Genomic DNA, 19,153 nt, shown 5'->3' with positions numbered 1-19,153 from the left:
GGTAAATACAGTAGGTTTCACGTGCGAGTGATGGATCTACGAATTCCTTTCAACAATCTTGATTGCGGAGTGGGTGGTTAGTAGGACTTGGTATGGTCCTTCCCACATTGGCTCTAGGCAACTTTTCCGTCGCAGAACACAGACTCACACATAGTCACCAGGACTGAAGGGGTGTATCTTGCAATCAAAGGGCACAGGTTGCTGAACGGCAGCATGATGCTATAAAGTAGTAAGCTGCTTCTGGAAAGAAATCACATAATGGGTTAAATTCTCATCCCCCCACTAGCAATCTTGTGGCTGGCGGAAGGAAACCACGGGTAATGGGGGGTGAATGACCAAACAAAAGCTCATAGGGAGATATCTTAACATCAGCTCTAGGCACATTTCGCATAGCAAACAGTGCAAGGAGCAATGCCTCGGGCCACTTAAGCTGAGTTTCTGAACACACTTTACCTAAAAGGGTTTTTAGAGTTTGATTTGCCCTTTCCACCCCTCCAGATGACTGAGGGTGATAAGGGGTGTGAAGCTGCCTAGTGATTCCCAACCGTGTGTAAATTTTTTCTAAGATTTGGGAGGTAAAGTGACTCCTTTGATCTGAGTTGATGACTTGGGGTATGCTGAACCGCGGAATAATGTCTTTTAGACGTGCATGAGCGACTTGCTGATGAGAGGCATGGGTGGTGGGAAATGCTTCCATCAATGGGTGAGTTGGTATCTCACTACTAAGGCATATCTGTATCCTTGGCACGGGGGAAGTTTGATGAAGTCTATTTGCAGTCTCTCAAATGGTTGATAAGCCCAAGGTCGGCCCCCAGGTGGGCCTTTTCTCTCTGGGCCAGAGTTGAACGCTGGGCAAGTGGGGCAGACACTGGTCACTTGTTTAGCCACTGCATGGATCCCAGGGGCGAACCGAATTCGGAGAATGGTTTCAGCTATGGCAGTTGCCCCATAATGACCTTGCCCATGGACTATTTGGCACAGGGGCCGCTGTAGTGTTTTAGGCAAGATGGGGAGGTTAGCGCTAGAATACTACAGTTCATCTTTTGAATAAGCCCCATAGAGACATTTCCATTCTTCTTCTTCTCCTTTGCACACTTGCTCATATCCTTCCAAGGCTCTGGGTTTCTCCCATGCAGGAGTAAGGGCATTGAGACTTAGGGGTTGCTGAGCGGCGGCTTTGGCAGCAGCATCCGCCTGCTCATTTCCTTTAGCCTCAGGCATGCTCCCCCTGGTGTGTGTGGTGATATGCATTACAGCTATCTGTCTGGGTTTCTGGATGGCTTCCAGGAGCTCAGAAACCTGAGTGGAGTTCGCAACTTTGCTCCGGAAGAAGTAATGAAGCCTCGCTGTTTCCATAATTGCCCGGTGGAGTGGCAAATTCCAAACGCATACCGACTGTCAGTGTATACATTTAAAGTCATCCTGGTTTCCAGTTCACATGCATGAGTTAAAGCAATCAGTTCAGCTGCTTGCGCACTCAGCTGGGGAGATAAGGGCTTTGCTTCAATGATGTTGAAGTCAGTGACGACCGCATACCCAGTCCGACAAACTCCAGCTTCTATGTAGGAGGACCCATCCACACAGAAGACTAAGTCAGGATTGTTCAGGGGCACATCAGTGAGGTCATCTTGGGGCTTTTCCATCATACGAACGACAGTGCAGCAATCGTGATGTGGCTCTCCATCCTCGGGATGAGGCAAAAGCGAGGCCGGGTTGAGGCTAGTGCAGCGTGAGATGTGCACTTTTTCGGCAGCTAACAGAGTCACTTGGTACCAGGCTAAACGCTGGTGAGAGAAGGCTTGAGTCTTTTCTTTAGTCATTAGGGCTTCAACTTCATGAGGAACCCTGACTTTAAGGGCGTACCCCATGACTAGCTCTTTCGATTGCTCAACAAGCAGTGCTGCTGCTGCAATGGCGCACAGACAGCTGACTACCCCTTTTGCCACTGGATCTAAGGTGGCAGAATAATAAGCAACCGGGTGTAGCTGAGGTCCCAGTTTCTGGGTTAGGACTCCTGAGGCTACTCCCCGTCTCTCGTGGACAAACAACACAAATGGCTTCTCATAGTTAGGGAGTCCTAGAGCAGGGGCTTGTGATAGCTGGTGTTTAACATGGTGAGAAAGCATGGTCTAGCTCGGGGGTCCATTGAACCACTTCAGGTTCTCCCTTTCAAGTGGTCTCTACCAGAGGCTTAACCATCTCTCCGTAAGCAGGGATCCACAGCCGGCAAAATCCGGCCGCTCCTAAAAAGGCTCGAATATGTCTCTTAGTGGTAGACTTTGGCAAGTCTTTATAGCCTTCACCCTTTCATCAGACAATTCCCACAGTCCCTCTGAGATCACATGCCCCAGGTATGTAACCTTCTTTTGGCAATACTGTAACTTTCCCGGGGATACTTTATGTCCTCTTTCAGCTAATCCTTTTAACAGTCTTAAAGTGTCCGTCTGGCAGCTTACCTGAGTCCGTGATGCTAGTAGTAGGTCATCTACATACTGTACGAGCACTGTATCCGAGGTAAGTACAATACCTTGTAAGTCTCTCGTCAGGATTTGGCTGAAGATAGTGGGGCTTTCGGTGTATCCAGGTCAAATGTTGTTTTCTCTTCCAAGTTTAGGCAAAAAGGTATTGAGACTGGGCGGCAACTGGGATTGAAAAGAAGGCGGCACACAAATCAATTACTGTGAATCGGGTAGCCCACCACGGGATGGAGGTAATGGTAGTGGCAGGGTTAGGAACTACAGCAGCTCTGGGAATCACATAATCATTTATAGCACGTAAGTCTTGCACAAAACGATAAACAGGCTTGCCATCCTTCCCTAGTTTATTTCCTGACTGGTAGCACGGGGGTATTGCAAGGAGACTGACACTCCACTAAGATCCCTTTCCTGATGTATTCATCTATAAGGGGTTGCAAACCTTCTTCTGCTTCTTTATTCAGCGGGTACTGGGGACACAAGGCGGGACTCCCCCCTCGGTTTGAATAACAGCCAGAGTGGCAGACTTCAGCAGTCCTACGTTGGTGGACTCCCAGCCCCACAATGTGGCTGGCAATTGTTGTAGTTCCACTGGTAAATTTCCCTTTTCCCCCAAGAGGCCAACGCCCTGGCGAAATAAGGCAATTTGTCAATTGGTAATTCTAAAGTTATTTCCTCTGGACTACAGCATAGAGTGGCCCTCAGCTTACACAATAGGTCCCGTCCCAGTAAATTCATAGGAGCACGGGCAGACAACAAAAAGGAGTGTTCACACGACAAGGAACTCGAGTAGGGGCACTCCTGCTAGTTCTGAACAATTCTCCCCCGACTCCCATCACATCCTCATTTCGTTCTTCAATTAGACCTGCACGCTCAGGAGTTGTAGATAACATAGACATAGTAGCGCTGGTATCAATTAAACAAACATATCGTTGCTCTCCTACCTGGATTGAGGCAACAGGGTCACTCTTATTGCAATTTATAGTTACCGCAGAGCAGACTGGGTGAAGGTGGTCGGTCGGGTTATTGAGTCCTTCTTTCCTGTGAGTAGTTTTTGACACCGGCTCCTCGCGTCACTGGTCCGGAGGGGGCCCCTGTTCGGAGATGGCTCTGTTGTTCATCCCCTTCCTCTGGGGACACTCTTGTTTAAAGTGTCCAGGTTGTTTACATTAGTAACATACCTCGTTGGCCCTTTGAACTTTGGACCACCCCTCGCCCTGGTTTCTCTGACCTAATCCCCTTCGTTGAAACCCTCCCTGGCCCCTTCCCCTGTTTCGTCTTCTTCCTGACATACTGTCCATAGTTCCCTCAACCATTGCGGCTACTAATTTAAAATCTTCCTTTCTCTCCTTCTTTCTTTCTCTCTCCTTTCTCCCATCAAACTCATAACTTGCTATATTTCTTATTTCAAACATACTCTTTCCTTCCCACCCTGGAGTATACCTGCAGAAATGCTCCTTAATATCGGGAGCACTCTGGTTTACAAAGGCTGATACCAGCAAAGGCACATGCTCTGGTTTATCTACATCAAGACAAACGTATGTCTTGTCTGCCTCACACAAATGGGTAGAGAAGGCATCCGGATGCTCCTCAGGTCCCTGTTTGCATGCATGGAATTTTCCCCAATTCACGGGCTTTTTTCTCGCTTCATCAAAGCCTGCTAGTAAATCATTCCGGGTTTCCCTCAGGGATGCCCTTCCCTCGGGGGTGTTATAGTCCCAGTTGGGTTCATTAGAAGGCCAAGGATCTCTGTTTCCTGCTCAGGCAACAGCCCTGGCACAGTCTAAAACTTTAGCCTGCTCGTCTGGGGTCAGCAGGGTATCCATGAGTTTCTGCATGTCTGACCAAGAAGGGTCTTAAGTATGGACTACGCACCGAATAGCCTGTCCTACTTCATAGGGCTTTTCCGGAAAAGAGGGGGTCTGTTGTTGCAAAATGAGGAGGTTCTCTTGGGAGAAAGGCACATGAATTAGAGTAGGGCGAACCTGGAAGCTGCCCCCGCCATCCACAAACGGGACCGGGTAGGTTCGCAAAGGAGCCTGAACCACCGCATTCAGGTGCTCCTTCCCCTGGCTGGCTGGAAATGCCTCTCCCACGGGACCTCGGCTCTGGGTCCAGACCGGAGAAAAGCCTCCGGAGGCAGGGAGCCCGGAGCTCAGAGCCAGCACTGACGCCACGGGAACCACGGCGCTCTCGTCAGGGGGCAGGGGTTGACCAAGGACAGGGAGAGCAGGGTAGAGAGGCTCGGGTCCGTCTTCAGACTCTACAGAGACTGAAATCAGAGGATCATAAGGGGGCGGAGTGGTAGAGTATAGAACCAGTTTTGGGGCTTTTTCAGCCAATTCAGCCCAGTGGAACGTTTGAAGCCAATTGTCCCATCCTCCCGAAACTCAGGCATTCTGGTTTATAAATTCCGGGGAACGGCTACTCCACACGGTGAACCCCACTTACCCGACGCCCAGACCGAACCCTCCAAATGGTGACAAACTCACCTATGCCGGCTGGGAAGGTTGGTCCGAACGACGAGCAGCCAGGTCAGCACACAAGGGGTCCCATCTGGGTCACCAAATTGTTGCGGAGTCCGTGACCCCTTGCTGAACTGTTTCCAAAGACAGAGTCGCTGTCAGTCTCAAATTTTATTCAGCATGCTGGGCACCCTGAGCAAGCTCAGAGGCCCCGAAATAAAACTGTTAGAGGTGATTTATAGTTTACAGTCAAGAAGCGCGCGCAAGTGGGAATTTTCCACTGTGATAGGTAACAAGGTATCAGGCCAGCTTGAGAGACCCCTAATTGGTTCAAACTGGTTTTTGTGGCTATGTGTTTGTTTTGGAAAGCTGACTTATAGGGAGGGGGCTACATCCTTGATTGCTTCAGACTTCAAGGCGACTAGGATTTAGTCATTCTAGAGTCTTTGTCAGGCTGTGTCCTTGAAGTGCTGAGTCTGCTTTGTAGTTAATTTCTACAATATTATCTATGGTCTTGCTAATTAATTTCTACATAACTGCCATAGGCAATGATAAACTGCCTTTCTTCTAGCTTCATTGTGATGTTAATGTTGATCCAATAGGAAAACTAATCCAGGCATAATTGTGAATAGCTCAGCTGGAATCTCTGTCTATTGCATGGTGGCTAGTAGAAAAAAAAAAAGATGATGCTTAGAATTATTTTAAAACATCATATATAATACATTGAAAATTCTTATCTGGAGCATTGCCTTCAATTTTTATCACTGAGAATTTTGTGGTGGAGGTTGAAAGCAGTCATATATGTTGATATGAACACACAAGGAGACCATGAAAAATGAATTTGGAGGAGTTTAAAGAAGGAAGACACAAAGAAAAACAGATGCTGCTTTTTTTTTAACTGTTTCATAATACAAAAGTAGAGGGACACATAAGTACACAATGTTATAAACTTACAGCATTTTGCAATTGTTACTTCATGCATCATGTATCAACCTATGAACTTTACAACTACCACAAGAAAAGGCAAAAAAGGGAATGGATTCAAATGGTGTGTTGATGGTAGCTGCGCGTATTCTTATAGCAAAATAAAAATGTCCAGTCTTATTCAATTTGCAGAAAAAATATGCCAAGTTAGGCAAGGCCCCTGTTGTATAAAGGACTGAAGCGGGGGTTACAGTTGGTTAGATAAGTTGCAGGATTGTGGAGTTTTATTTCCCTTCCTTATCCTTTAGTCGCTTTTTCTTTCACTCTTTCCTGGAGTTTTCTCTCTTTATTATTTATCCCATGGTTCCTTCATGGTGTCTGCTTCTTCTCCATAGGACAGTAGTAGTACAAAACAGGCAAAATCCCAAGACAGCAGCTATTAGGCTTCCTTGATCCTTTGGTCACATATCAACAACACAGAGCAACAAGCCAAAGATTAAGATATGCAGAACCAAGAGCAATGATCTGTATGTACCAATGATGCTCAACTTATGGCCCTCAGGCTATATGTGGGGCCTCAGACCCTTGAAGCCCATGTGAATGGCCTATCTTAATACCAATTCCCTGTCTGAGCTCACCATCATGTTAGCATGGCTCATGCTAGAGCTCCACATAACCAATGAGCTGTCTGAACTCACTATTGTCAGCTTTGGAGCCCAGGAGGTGAACATCATCACTGCTTATCCCCTTTTCCCCTGCTGCTCAGCCAGAGCTCATGCTGATAACTGGTGAGCTTAGGAGAGCTCACTGCACATGCAAAGCTCCTGCAATGTTTTTCTATGCCACCTCAGCCCAGTCCTAATTTTAAGGTTTGGACTGCTTGTTTAAAATAGTTTGAGTACCAATGGTCTATGCCAGTCCTTTATGCTGGTACAAGCCTGTCGACCCTTGAGGCAAAAGTCTACAAATTGTACTTAAGGTTCCTTTTCATGTGATTGGCTGCAATTAGGAGATGTCCTCTGTTAAAGTACCTTTTTGGTAGACCCAGTTCTTGCTAATTTATAATTGTTCAATGGTGGTGGTGGTGTTTTTTAATCGATTGCTAATACTTTATTTGTCTTGTCTTTTTAAAAAGCTGATGCGACATGGTGTGGGGCTGTCAACAAGTTCTGACAGTGAATTAATCACCCAGCTGCTGGCATTTACCCCTCCTCTAGAGAATGATGATACAGCTGACTGGGTAGCAAGGTAAGAGATTTGTGCTTCAGGAACAGCAATATTGTTTAAATATAACACACATCAGCACAAGTAACTGAACACAGACATCTCTAATGTTGTGGCATTTCCTTGCATTTCATTTCAGAATTAAAAATTTAATGAATGAAACCCCTACTTCATATTCATTGCTACTTATGCATAAAGATATAATCTATGCAGTACGTGATCCTTATGGGAATCGTCCACTCTGCATTGGCCGTCTCGTTCCAGTAGGTGACATGAATGGAAAAGGTAAGTCCTATGTAGAGCTTGGGTGTGTTTTACTTACAGTAATATATCAGTAATTACAATTGCACGTAATAAAGTGACACTTGTGCACAATTTAGGATTTAAAGAAAGCATTCAACTCTAGGAAGTTTGGAGGCAGTTATTGCAATATGAGTTAATCTACAAATTACAAAAAACCCGCCCCAACTAGAGGGTTTTTTTTAACTCGGTGGGAACCAATTTTAAGAAAGGCGTGGTACACTTTTTTTTCTTTTTGTGATGCATAAACTGGCTCCTTCATGGTGGTAGAGATCTGGGGAGAAGGAACCAAATTCTCTATACCTAGCAGAGGAAAGTGAGATGGGCCATACACTGGGTGGTGGGGTTTTTTAAATCCCTTTGGCTATAGAATTGCTTGAAGTCATTGGATTATTGGTATTCATTTCTTTTCTTGAAGGGAAAAACATTTAGAAATTCTTACATGGGGAGCTGATCAAACTATTTGTCCAGATACTGTGGCTCCAATGACATTAAGGATATGAAATTGGGAATCAGGAGAGAGATTGTTTTCCTGAACAACTGTGTACCCTGAAAATCAAAATTGTCTATGAACTGAAATAAAATCTGGTTATTCCTGGAAAATTATTCAAAAGGATAGTGATGAATACTTTCCCCATCTCAGGAACCCTTTTGATACAGATGCTTTTCCAGGAGGCCTGCAAACCTACAGGTGTGGCAAGACAAAAAAAAGAAAAAAGAAAAGTAGAAATGAAAGCAGTCTCAGGAAGTTGTCTACTCTAGCCCTCTGCTTAAGGCAGAATCATCCCTGTCTTAGCCATCCCTGCTCTTAAATTTCTGTGAAGATTCAACAACTTCGCTAGGTAGTCTTTTCCAATGTTTGACCACCCTCAAAGTGAAACGGTCCTTCCTAACATCCAACGTAGACTTTTCTTGCTGCAATTTAAGGCCTTTACTCAAGTCCTAACACCTCTAGCCACAGAGAATAGTCTACACCATCTTTGTAATTACTCTTCTGGTATTTGAAAACTGTTATTAAATCCCTTCTCTCAGTCTTTTCTTCTGCAGACTAAGTAATCCCAGTTCTTTCAGCCTTTCCTTGTACATCCCAACTCTAATCATTTCCAACTCTAATCATTTCCATTGCTCACTACTGGATTCCTTTCTAATTTGCCCCATCTTTAAGTGCAGTGCTAAAAATTGGTTGCAGTAGTCTTTACCAGTGCTGAATAGACCAGAGGAATTCCTTTCCTCGGCTTGCAAGCAACACTTCTATTAATACAGCCAAATATGTGATTGGGTTTTGCAACAGGATCCCACTGCTGGCTCACATTCATCTTATGATCCACTATAATACCCCTCATCCCCTCCAAGTCTCTCTTTCTTTTTTTTAAATAGTAGTGCAGCTTATCCAGTAATTTCCCAGTCTGTATTTGTTCATATGCTTTATTCCATCCAAAGTGTAGAACTTAGCACTTTTTCCTTACTGAACTTCATTCAGTTAATTTTGGACTATTTCTCTGGTTTATCAATGTCATTCTTAATTTTAATCCTACCCTCCAGTGTCAGTAACTCCACCCAGCTTGGTGTGACCTGAAAATTTGCTAAGCATGAACTCAATCCTAGGAGAGACCCCCTAAGGAAACTTGCTCAGTACTTTATTTCAACTAGTTTTCAGGCTATTAATGACTACTTGTTGAGTATGATGATCCAGCTGGTTATGTATCCACCTTACAGTATTTTCATCTAGACTGTATTTCTTTTGCTTACTAGTAAGAATGTCATGGGAAATTATGTCAAAAGTCCTGCTGAAATCAAAGTGTACCCCATCCAGTGCTCTACATCCATAGAGCATGTTGGGTTTATTAGAAACCATTGAGTTTGATCAGGCATGATTTACTTTTGTTCCTGATCACCTTGTTCTCCTCCAGGAGCTTAGAACAGAATTCTTGATGGCCTGTTTTATGATTTTTTCCCAGTATTGAGGTCAGACTGACTGATTCAGCAACCAGAGGGAGACCAGGGAATGTATGAGTTCCTTATTAAATGGGGAATAAATAGCGACAGATGATGCAGAAAAGTCTAAAGTAATCAATTTCTTTTTCACCTCAGTCTTCACAAGCAAGGTTAGCTCCCAGACTACTGCACCTGGCAGCACAGTTTGGGGAGGAGGTGAGCAGCCAGCAGTGGCAAAAGAAAGGTTAGGGACACATTAGAAAAGCTGGACATATAGAAGTTTTTAGGGCTGGACATGATGTACCTGGGAGTGCTGAGTGTTGGCTGATGTGATCGCAGAGCTGCTGGCCATTATCTTTCAAAACTCATGGTGATAGTGAGAGGTCCCAGATAATTGAAAAGTGCAAATATAAGGACCATCTTTAAGAAAGGGGAGAAGGAGAATCAGGGGAACTACAGACCAGTCAGCCTCACCTCATTCCCTGGAAAAATCACAGAGCAGGTCCTTAAGGAATCCATTTCTAAGCACTTGAAGGAGAAGGTGATTAGGAACAGTCAGCATGGGCCAGTCATGCCTGACCAAACAAACTGCCTACTATGATGAGATGTCCACTGTTCTTCCTACATCCACAGAGCCAGTCATGATATACCTTGACTTTAGCAAGGCTTTTGATATGGTTGCAAGCAAGCTAAGGAAGTATGGGTTGGATGAATAGACTGTAAGGTGGAGAGAAAATTGGCTGGATCATCAGGCTCAAAGGGCTGTAATCAAAGGCTCTGTCTAATTGGCAGCCAATATCAAGCAGAGTACCCCATGACCTGGAAGAGGGGATGGAGTGCACCCTCAGCGAGTTTGCAGGTGACACTTAGGTGTGGGGAGTAGTAGCTACATTAGAAGACAGGGCTAGGATTCAGAGAGGCCTAGGCAAATTGGAGGATTAGACCAAAAGAAATCTTATGAGGCTCATCAAGGACAAGTGCAAAGTTCTGCACTTAGGATGGAACAATCCCATGCACTAGTACAGGCTGGGGACTGACTGGCTAAGCAACAGCTCTACATAAAAGGACGTAGGCATTAAAGTTGATAGGAAGCTGAATATGAGCCAGTAGTGTGCCCTTGTTGCCAAGAAGGCTAAGAGCATGCTGGCCTGCATAAGTAGGAGCATTGCCAGCAGATCAAAGGAAGTAATTCTTCTCCTCTATTCAGCACTGATGAGGCCACATCTGGAGTAATGTGTCCAGTTTTGGCTCTCCCACTACAGGAAGGATGTAGACAAACTGGAGAGAGTCCAGTGTAGGACAACAACGATTAGGGGGCTGGAGTACATCACTTCTGGGGCCACATGAGGCTGAGGGAATTGGGCTTATTTAGTCTGGAGAAGAAAAGACTGAGAGAGAATTTAATAGCAGCCTTCAACTACCTGAAGAAGCAATGGTCTCAAGTTGCAGCAAGAGAAGTTTAGGTTAGATATTAGGAAAAACTTTCTCACCAGGAGGGTAGTAAGGCACTGGAACAGACTACTCAGAGAGGTGGTGGAATCTCCCTCCTTGGAGGTTTTGAAGATCTGGCTAGTCAAAGCTCTGGCTGGGATGATCTAGTTCAGGACGGTCCTGACCTGAGCAGGGGATTGGACTACATGATCTCCTGAGGTCACTTCTAACCCTAATTTTCTATGATTTCATATGCAATTCTCTGGATCCTCCTTCTTTCTTTTCTTAAAGATGGGCACCCCTTTTCAATCACCTGGAACCTTACCTGACCTCCATGAGTTCTCAAAGATGATAGCTAATGGTTCTTTTAATTACCTCAACCATTTCCCTGAACAATCCAGAAAGCATCCTGTCTGGTCCTTGATATGTGGAATCTTGACATTAGCTGAAAGAATAGTGTGAATTCTCCTTCTTTACAAATAAACTGACCTGACATGAAGGATTATGTATTTGTTTTATGAAATATCTTCAGTTAGAATGTTTTTCAGAATGTTTTGTGATTTATAAGCCAGTAAAAAAAAAAAAAATACTAGAATTATCCTCCTGTTACATGATTGATCTACTTGACCATTCCCTTTCATATTCTTGTGTCTTAAGAGCTGTAATGCCCACTAGCCAGAAGGAATCCATTCATAGATTGCAGTGGGTCAGTCACGCTGTATATACAGAATTAACAAATATGTAGCCTAAATAAAATCAGGTATACAGACCAAAAACAATAAGCTGGAACTAAATACATGGATTGGGGGAGGAGGGGATTGTAATAAATTGTCTTACTCATGAACAGTGAATCTGTGGCTTCTAGCCTGTCTGAGAAAACATATTTGATGTTTCCAGGTAATATGGTACCACAGTTTTTGAATTCCAAGCTTTTTTGTTAGGAATCATGACTCTTTGCCTTGCTAAATACAATATTACAAATGTAACAACCCAGTACTTCAGCAAATATATAAAACACTTAATGGTAATAGTTCCAAGAATTGGGGAAATAATGTAACCGCAACTGTGAATTTTATTACAGGGAAGGATAACAGGGAAACAGAAGGATGGGTGGTCTCCTCTGAATCCTGTAGCTTTTTATCTATTGGTGCAGAGTAAGTTCCTTTACATTCAATACTATTACAGGGGTGGGCAAAATACAGTCCAGATCTCGCCCACAGGCATCCACCCACCAATTGATTGGATATGGCCCATGGCACACTGTGTGGGGCCAAGCCCTGCCAATGTCTGTTGGCTTTGGCCAGCACACAGCCTCCCAGCAGGACTGCTCACACTGCTGCTGCAGTCACTCAGGTACTGCTCAGCACACACCCCCTCCATCACCTCCATCAGGCCCTCCTTTTCCTCCTAGCCCTTCTGTACTGCCCCAGGTGGAAGTGAAGCTGCATCAAGGTGGCTCTTGCCCCACTGCATGGAGCTCCAGCTCCATCTTCTACCTTCCACCCACTCAGCTTCCCACAAGTGGCTGCTCATCGTGCCAGGTGAATGGAGTGGGTGGAAAGTGGCCAGGAGCTGGAGTCCTGTGTGCTGGGGCAGAAGCCACCCAGCTGCAACTCCTCCCATGCTCAGAGTGGTGCAGCAGGGGCAAGAGAAGGAGGAGCTGCTGAAGATGGAGGGAACTGAGTGGTGCCCAGGCAGCTGCAGTCCTGCCAGAAAGCTGTGCACAGTAGCCAGGGCCCGTGGGCATGGGTGGGAGCAGATGGGGCTCAGCCCCATGCAGAGTGCTGCACTGCGGTTAAGGGGGTGGCAGAACACACATTCACCACATCATATGGGTGAGCTCTGCTGCATGTACCACCTGCCTCCTACCTCCTTCCCTCTACCCCGGCCAGCTCCCCAGACCTGGTGCACAAGCAGCCTCCCTTCCACCTCCCCCCCACGTACCCTCCCACATACACAATATACAAGAATAAGACTTTATTCTGAGCTATTTTGCAATCGCTTCTATATACACTATGCACAAAAAAATATATTGGGACACAAATAATTTTTTAATGAAATTAAAATGTTATAGTAGATGTTTGATTTTTATTTTTAAGCATATGATTTAGGGTTTTTTTTATCTATAACTTGTTAAAATACCTTCTGGAAGATTTTGTGTGGGCAGCCCTTGACAGCTCACCAAAACTCATTAAGTGGCCCTCCAGCCAAAATAATTGTCCACCCTTGATCTATTACCTCTTTAAACATATTACTTTAAGAAAGATTACTTCTGTCAGCTGGTGAATTTAAATTAAATACAGTAATGGCAACTGTAGGGAAGACTTTATGGGTTTGTTTTTTGTCTGCAAAGTTAAGTGTAGGTAAGTGGAGCTGACAAATCTCAAGTTAGCGTGGCTTGAGAGAGGGTGGCCACCGTGCAAAATAACACTTGAGCTATATTGAAAGCTTGCATTGGCAACCGGTGAATTATCTTGACTTGAACTGTAGTCAAGATTCCTTTGATTGGCCATCCAGCTTAAGTTAAAAGCATGACCACACTAGAGTATAGTCTTTTTAGTGTGTGTGGACTGATCCCAAGAGAGAGGCAGCACTTGAATTATAATTGCATTAACAGTGCAGTGGAGATAAGCCCTTCAGAGATCAAAAAGAAACAGGAGAAATTTTCTCTGTGCAAACCACTCAATTTCAATGAAAACAAAACACTATAGTGAAATCAACATTATTGAATTTATAGCGAGGAATGCATAGTATGCTACTCAGACATTTAACAAGCCTGTTACCAAGTATTAGTAAGTAAAATTGTATTTCCTTTAGGTAAAGAACATGACAGAATTGCAATAAGACCATAACCACAAAACAAAAATAAAGAGAAGGCAAAAACAGCAAACAATGTGTCTCTGAACTTCAAGATCCTTCCGTTACATTTTGTGGTGTTGCATTGTAGTTTGTTGTTCTGTGTTCATTTCTGGTGACTTCTGCTATATCTACATACCAATCATTAACTGCTGGCATCTGCTTTGTTTTCTTGAAAAAGCTGTTTTGCAGTAGATAGTTCTAAGAATAATCAACCACCTCTGAAGTGTTATGAGATTTTTCTTAAGAAAAACTCATCATGTAGAATTGCCAATGGGGGCCTTTTCTGATTTTGTTGTTTTTAATTTTTTCAAATTAAACCTGTTTTCACTCACGTTCTAATGCTCTTTAAGTATCCGACTGGAGAATATGCAATTATACCCTTCTGTTTTACATTCATCAATCACATCTTAAAATTGGGGAGCTGTGGCCTCGACAACCTTACGGTCGAGGCCACAGCTCCCCAATTTTAAGATGCAATTACTTTCCCAATGGCTAGGGAACTGGCTCCATGGTCAGACCCAGACAGTGATTGTTGATGGAACCAAGTCAACATGGCACATGGTCATTAGTGGCATCTCCCAGGGTTCAGTTCTCAGACCAGTACTCTTTAATATGTTCATAAACAGTCTGGATTTGGTTGTCAGAAGCAGACTGGCTAAGTTCACAGATGACACCAAATTATGGGTAAGCAGGGTCATACTAGAGGATAGGCTGGGGATTCAGGCCAACCTGGACAGGCTTGCAAGGTGTGCGAATCAAAACCTGATGACATTCAACACAGAGAAATGCAAGGTGCTCCACCTCGGAAGAACCCACATCATACCTATAGGCTCAGCAGTGCTACGCTCACTAGCACTATGAGTGAAAGAGACTTGGAGGGTCATGATTGACTACAAGATGAATATGAGCCACGAATGTGATGCCGTAGTTGGCAAAGCAAATAAAATCCTGGCTTGCATCTACCAATGCATTTCAAGCAAGACCCAAGATGTCATCCTCCCGTTTTACTTGGCCTAGTGAGGCTGCAGCTGGAGTATTGCATCCAGTTCTGGGCTCCACACTTTAAAAAGGACATGGCTGTCCTCTGGACTCTTTCAAGCTTCTCCATGTGCATGATTAGAGGTCAAGAGAGCAGGCCTTATGAGGAGAGGCTGAGAGGCATGGGACTCTTCAGCTTGAAGAAGCATAGGCTCAGGGGGAACTTGGTAGCAGCCTCTAAGTATATAAGGGGTGTGCATCAGGATCTGGGAGAGCGTCTGTTCACCAGGGCATGCTAAGGGAAGACAAGGTCCAATGGTCACAAACTGCTGGAAGACCATTTTAAACTGAACATAAGAAAAAAACTTTACTGTCTGAGTTTCCAGAGTCTGGAATAGACTTCCCTCAGAAGTGGTGCAAGCACCTACTCTGGACACCTTCAGGAAGTGTTTGGATGATTACCTTGCTGGGATCATCCGACCCCAGCTGACTTCCTGCCCTTTGGGCAGGGGGCTGGACCTGATGATCTTGCAAGGTCCCTTCCAGCCCTAATGTCTGTGGGATCTGTGAAATCTATGTTCTAAGATGTGCAAGTGAATGGTGTGTGTAACAAAAAAGACATGTAACACATCTCATGAGGGGCTGCAAGTGTATGGCAGTGGTGAATAAGTGTCCCCAACAGTAACTCAGTTTAACAAGAGGGTACAAACAAGTCAGATTTATTTACAAACACACGCACCTGAACAGCAAGCTGTAACCCAGCATGGGAACTTGATAGCACAATTACCCCTTTCAACAGTGCAACTTGAAAACCCAGCTTCAGTCTTGGAAAGACCCTTTGGGTAGAGAATCTTCACCTTGTGCACAGTCCAAGCTGTCCCAGCTGGCACAAGAACTTCCACAGTAACACTAACCTCACTAACTTCTGCAGCCTTTTCAGTGCTACTTGCTTAGGTCCTGCTCTAGTTTATAGCATCAGTCAGTGCCTCTCTGCTAGGGTCTCCTCTGTGGCGAAGTCAGTCCTTCTCCTAGCTACACTTGGACCAGGCTCCTTCACATTCTCCCTGGGCCTCTTCCAGTGGTGCTTGGAGCGTATCTTCAAACAAGACCTGCTATCTGCTCTCTGCTCCAACCGTGCATGCTCAGAGCAAAATGAACCCCACATCGCAGCTCCACTTTCCCATTTCCTTTCCTGCTAACCCTCAAAGCAACCTGCCAACCTATTGTCCTCAGTTTTTCATTTTTGCAGGCTTTTCATAGCCCTGCCCACTCCCTCTTCTATTGGCTGGTGGCAACTTCCTGCTAGCTCCCAAAGCAGGTTGGGAGCTATAGTTCATTGCAGCTCCTTGGGTCTGGTTTTCTGGGGCTTGGAATGGTCCCACCCCTCTCTGCTTAACCCTTTGCAACCCGGGGCAAGGATTACAGACATAACTTAGAATTGGAATATAGATCTGTCAGTAGACTTCCAACTTGTATTCAGTGCAGCTGCCTCTCACCAAAGGGCTGTTCCTTATCTGCTTAAGTGCTGCCATTACCCTACTTAATGACTGCTGTAACAACTCTTTGACAAACTCCATTTCAAATCGTTTTGTTATAGTGCATGACAGTACTTCTCAGCCTTATAGAAAAGTGACTAGCCTAGTCAAAAGTAAGAGTGTAGGGTGTGTGCTGTTGCTCATATGGACTGCCCACGCTACCTCCCAAACCAGTAGTATACGTGCCTTAGTGTAGAGCTGTGGATGAACCAGTAAGTTTTGCACTAAGCCAGCTATGCTACTTCCAGTTTAGGATATGGTGCACATGGAACACAGTGAGTCTGACAGCACCATCAATGAGCAGTAGAAACATAACACTATTCACTTTGAGCAGGGCTTGGTTGTGAATGATCTCAGTAACTTAGTCTCATTTAAGTTTCTGTTATTGCATTTCATTTGATGAAAAGCTGTCCTGAACCATCCAGTGTCAGGAGTGGCCATTCATTTTCGGCTGTTCATTCTGTCAGAATTACTGCGCTCATCTTGTATTTAATTCTGGCACACTCCAGTTTTAGGAGTCAGAGTCATCTTTAAAGTATTCAGCTTCTACTAAATATCAGAAACTCATTATCTATTAAGTCAATTTTATTTGTATTGCAAAGACAGTACTCAGATTATGGAAATTTATAAACAGTAAATTGTCCCCTCCAGGTACTATCGTGAAGTCCTACCTGGAGAGATTGTAAAAATATCCAGATATGATGTCCAAACACTTGATGTTGTGCCAAGACCTGAAGGAGATCCCTCAGCATTCTGTATATTTGAATATGTTTATTTTGCAAGGCCTGACAGCATCTTTGAAGGTAAGAAAATATAATGTACAAATGAACAAAGGAGCCATACCCACAGAATGGAGACCTTTTATCCTAGAAGGCAGTGTGACTGAAAGGTTTTAGAGCTCAAACTTGGCAAACAATTAAATATGAGTTCCCACAGTTTTATGGTGTTCCAAAAAGAATTAATACGATTCTAGGACTTATAAAGAAGCAAGCTACATGTAGGAGAAGTGAGGTGATTTTTATTGCCTCATGGCATTGAAGAAATAATGCTGGAATATGATGTAAACAGTTCTGGTGTTAACATTCTTAAAAGTAAGTTGAAGATTTTTGAGAGGGTCCACAGGGAGCCATATAAATTACCCAAGAGCCATACAAATGTCTTGTAGAGAATGACTTAAGGAAGCATATCTGTTTAGTTTATCAAAACAAAGATCAAGGACTGTTTTTATTAGGATTTCTGCAGGATTACATAGGGAGAAAATAATGGTACCAAAGGTCTTTTACATCTAATAGAGAGAGGTTTTACAAGAACCTTCCTCTATTAGATGTAATACCAGATAACATTTTCAGCTCATTTCTAATTTAACAATGAAGATAATTAGCCATTGGAACTAATTATTCAGGGAAGTGATGGATCCTGCATCCCATGAAGTCATTCAGTCGAGACCAAAATGCCTTTCTGGTAGATCTGCCTTAGCCAACCAGTAATTGAGCTCAATACAGGAGTAACACTACAGCACAAGAGATCAGATTAGATGATCTAAAGATTGCTTCTGGCCTTAAAATCCATGAACTGATTAACAAAAAATACTGTTTTGTCACTTTAGAGCCTTTATTTTAAAACAGGATTTCTGAAATTAGATTTTTGCAATGTAGGCTTATCTTTCCATTGTTTGTTATAGGAACCAATGCATTCATGTTTCTCACTTAACTCAGTTCTGTGTAATACTTGAGGATATCAACCCAATCCTTTCATTATCATTTTGATAACAGCCCTCAAAGGACATGCCTCTTTATGTTGTACTAGTGTCTTAGCAGGGCACTTGGCAGAGCAAGGTTGTTGGGGATAATGAAATTTCAGGTCCTGTTTTACACAAGTAAGGGAACCTAATGATATCAATGAGGCAAGTTATCCAAGTAAGGCAAAACGATTTGGTTCTCAGTGTTATCTGAGAGTTGGACCACGATGCAAACAATGTAGGGTGAAATAAAAGGTGAGATATTGATGAATTGGTATTGCTATATAGGGAGTTCTCTAGCTTGCCGATTCAATGCTGTGCTTATAATCTGCTGTTGAAGTTCCTCTGGTGTGAAAATGAAAAACTAAGAGGAATAAATGACCTTTGTCATTGTTACTAGGTCAAATGGTTTATTCAGTTAGGAGACGATGCGGTCAGCAGCTTGCTATTGAAGCACCAGTGGAAGCAGACTTGGTTAGCACTGTTCCAGAATCTGCAACACCAGCAGCATTGGGTTTCGCACAGAAGGTACCGAGGGTGGATTGTTTTTAATAGTGATATCTCTTCCCAGAATGCCTTTCTATGGAAACACTACAGGCTTCTCTCCTAATACAACTACCTTTACGGGGTTGCCACCTGTCACCTGGTGTTACATAGGTCTTGTCTGGACTAGGTTTTCTATCTAAGTGCACCAGCACAAGTCATGGTTTAACCTATCTACACGAGGCTTTGCACTAGTGCAACTACATTAGTGTAATTAAAGGTCTTTTGATTGGTATAACACCACTGGGTTATACAGAACCTTAATCTGCAAGTCACATTAAAAAGTAATATTGGTAATAACAGTTTTTCAAGTATGTATTTTACTTAGCTGTTTATATAATTGTCTTCTGCCTGCAGTGTGGACTGCCGTACATTGAAGTACTCTGTAAAAATCGATATGTAGGAAGAACTTTTATTCAGCCAAATATGAGGTTGAGACAGCTTGGCGTGGCAAAAAAATTTGGAGTCCTGTCTGACAACTTTAAAGGCAAACGAGTAGTTCTCATCGACGACTCTATTGTGAGGGGCAATACTATCTCACCGATTATCAAACTGCTCAGGGAATCTGGTGCTAAAGAGGTAAGCTTGGTTTCATCAGCTGTTATGAATATGTAAAAGAATGTTTAGTGGGGAGAGAATTTTGGAATGTTTTTTGGTTTCACTGTGTTTTTTTGCCTATTTATAGTATGCTCGGTAGAGATAGGTAGCAAATACAAAAAAAGGAGGTAATAAAGGGAAGTTGCCTTT

The 19,153-nt window shown here is 43.7% G+C and overlaps 1 protein-coding gene across 1 annotated transcript in view; it reads left to right on the top strand.

Moving 5' to 3' along the window:
• PPAT (phosphoribosyl pyrophosphate amidotransferase) overlaps positions 1-19,153 on the top strand; it is a 96,699-nt gene that overhangs the window by 73,495 nt on the left and 4,051 nt on the right. The window contains exons 4-9 of the mRNA XM_090035982.1: positions 6,999-7,111; positions 7,227-7,372; positions 11,835-11,907; positions 16,777-16,928; positions 18,264-18,391; positions 18,764-18,985. Of these exons, the coding sequence (XP_089892108.1) occupies positions 6,999-7,111; positions 7,227-7,372; positions 11,835-11,907; positions 16,777-16,928; positions 18,264-18,391; positions 18,764-18,985 (834 nt within the window). The remainder of the gene's footprint in view (positions 1-6,998; positions 7,112-7,226; positions 7,373-11,834; positions 11,908-16,776; positions 16,929-18,263; positions 18,392-18,763; positions 18,986-19,153) is intronic.

The sequence above is a fragment of the Crocodylus siamensis genome, chromosome 2, assembly GCF_052110815.1.
Source record: "Crocodylus siamensis isolate JL-2025a chromosome 2, ASM5211081v1, whole genome shotgun sequence".
NCBI classification, from domain to species: Eukaryota; Metazoa; Chordata; order Crocodylia; family Crocodylidae; genus Crocodylus; species Crocodylus siamensis.
Note: the sequence above shows the minus strand (reverse complement) of the source record. Positions and strands in the feature narration are given on the sequence as shown.